At 35.9% G+C, this 2,529-nt stretch overlaps 1 protein-coding gene across 1 annotated transcript; it reads left to right on the top strand.

Moving 5' to 3' along the window:
- Nucleotides 1–408: 408 nt before the first annotated feature.
- On the top strand, nucleotides 409–1,194 carry LOC139152284 (uncharacterized). Its single transcript, XM_070725427.1, has one exon. It carries the CDS (start codon nucleotides 409–411, stop codon nucleotides 1,192–1,194), a length of 786 nt encoding a protein of 261 aa, XP_070581528.1.
- Nucleotides 1,195–2,529: the final 1,335 nt, after the last annotated feature.

Genomic DNA, 2,529 nt, shown 5'->3' with positions numbered 1-2,529 from the left:
CATACATACATACATACATACATACATACATACATACATACATACATACATACATACATACATACATACATACATACATACATACATACATACATACATACACACGAAAATGTACACAACAATTCTGATAAATCTACCCAAAATGCTCTGACTTTTTCAAAATGTTGCCACCAAAACAAATATAATTAATCAAATTTCAACACTACTTAAAAACACAATAGAATGGTTTGTCCCAACCATATAAATGATAGTGAAGTGGTTAGGTTACTTTTAAGTTCTGTCTGTGCGAAGAGGGTAATTTGTGAAATACACAATCGTACATACTCATTCACTCACTAATATACTTAGTCATGAATGTTATTTTATTCCTCATTTACAGACAATTAACATTTGGTGACATCGGTCGTGATGGCGAATTTACACCCAAGACGTGTCATGTTATGGGCCTATCCCCGTTCACTATCTACTGCCTTTGAATTTTCCTTGGCGAGTAGACAGGAAACTGAAGTATTCCATGAATTGTACACCCTTGCATATCACTTTGGAGAAGAGAGAGTTTCGAGACAAGGTGGTGGTGAGACAAGGGTTCCGGGATATTTTTTTAAAGATGTGATTAAAACACTGGAGTCTGATTGCCCCGGAAAAGACGTCATGATATGTAAGGATATGGCGTATTGTTTGGATGGAAAGTACGGCCGTCTGCCTAAAGACTACATTCATACATTCTTGATTAGAGACCCAAGGCGAAGCATCGCTAGTCTCTGTAAAACTTATATCGCCTTCGATGCACCTCTTGAATTGATGCCATCCAGTGGCGGAGTGAAACAACTCTACGACCTTCACAACTACGTCACTGATACACTGAAACAGAAAAGTATCATCATCGACGCAGGCGATCTCGCCAACTATCCAGAGAAAATAATCCGTAAATACTGCGAAGCAGTCGGAATACCATATTGTGATAATTACATAAATTGGAAAGAAAACGATCTCGAATATTGGCACATGATTTGGAAACAAAAAGCTATTCGAGATGTATGTCACAGCCAAGCTGTCAAAAGTACACATTTCAAATCAAATCTTCATAACAACCAACCAGTGGACGTTTCTGAAGTGCCGCACCAAGGGCAGTTACAGATTGAAGCTGCTCTTCCCTATTACAATGAACTCTTCCAGAAGAGAATTCGACCTTAACAGTCTACACTGTAAAGTGAAGTGTTCAAGGATAGAACACCAATTAAACGCCTTTTTGTAACACTTTTTGAACGCGTCTAGACGTTCAGAAATTTAACACTACGTGTTCAACTAACGTTCAATTTTTGAACACACGTGTGCAGATTTTGAACACTATGTGTTCATCAAACATGATATTAAACACCATGGTGTTCCATATTTGAACACACGTTGCACATGAAATGTGTTCGAAAAATTGAACGCATTTACGCGTTCAAAGGGCTGTAACACCTTTTGAACGCATGGACGCCGTTCAACGATGAGTGTGTTAAAGGATAGAACACATGATGCGCACTTGTTGAACACCTTTAATGTTGGGCGTTCAGGGGATGTTCAAGCCTACAAATAACAAAACGGACGACTGATATACAGTAAAATTATTTTATTCATATTAATACACAAACATTCCTCGAGTAAAATACGATTATTTAGTGTAAAATGGGAAAAATAAGCATGGCCACTTTGTAAAGTTTGTCAGAGGAAAACACCAACGGTGTTAACACCTTCCTATCAAAACAAATACAAAAGAAAGTCCCTCTTAACACTGTCGATCGTTTTCCAAAAATATGAACAAACTAATGAAAAAACAGGTTTTACTTACTAATATTGTGGATAATGTTATATGTTCATACTTGTAAAAACGTACAAAAATTTCAGTTTTGAAAAAGCTCAAAATTAAGCTTACTTAGCTTACTTAATGTGTTGAAAACACGTTTTCATATGAAATATTTACTCCGTTTTTGTAAGATGGTTTAAGACATTTCCTCTTGTATAAACAATTGTAAACTTGGAAAAAAAGTTAGTGAAGGCTTCTCTGATGCACATGGTACATAGTTGTCCACACTAAAGTAAACACAACGTGGCAAGTTGTCACAAAGTGTCACAGTAAGGCACAACATGCAGAAAGTGGGTAAAGGGGTCATGGGCAGTGTAAACCTATTTCCTTGTCCAACAAAGTCCTTCATGAACGAAAAAGTTTGTTTGTTTGTAATATCTTTAAATAAAGCCTGAAATAAATCAGTGACATTTCAAAACTCTACTTCTCAGAATTTAAAAATACATTAACTAATTTTGACTTCGTTTGGTAAGTTTTGTTCTATGTGTCAATAAGCATTTGCTGTTGAACCTTGAAAATTCAGTCCTTACTAAAATTTACTTATAATAGGAAACTTCAGTCTGAAACCAATGGCAACAACCTAAATTCTAGCCATTCCAACACCAATATAGCAATATTTCTGTATAATTTGATCAATCTGGAAAAAGCTGTACGCAGAAACTTATGTCCCGAATATCAAA

Source organism: Ptychodera flava, chromosome 15 (assembly GCF_041260155.1).
Source record: "Ptychodera flava strain L36383 chromosome 15, AS_Pfla_20210202, whole genome shotgun sequence".
In the NCBI taxonomy this organism is placed as follows: Eukaryota; Metazoa; Hemichordata; class Enteropneusta; family Ptychoderidae; genus Ptychodera; species Ptychodera flava.
Note: the sequence above shows the minus strand (reverse complement) of the source record. Positions and strands in the feature narration are given on the sequence as shown.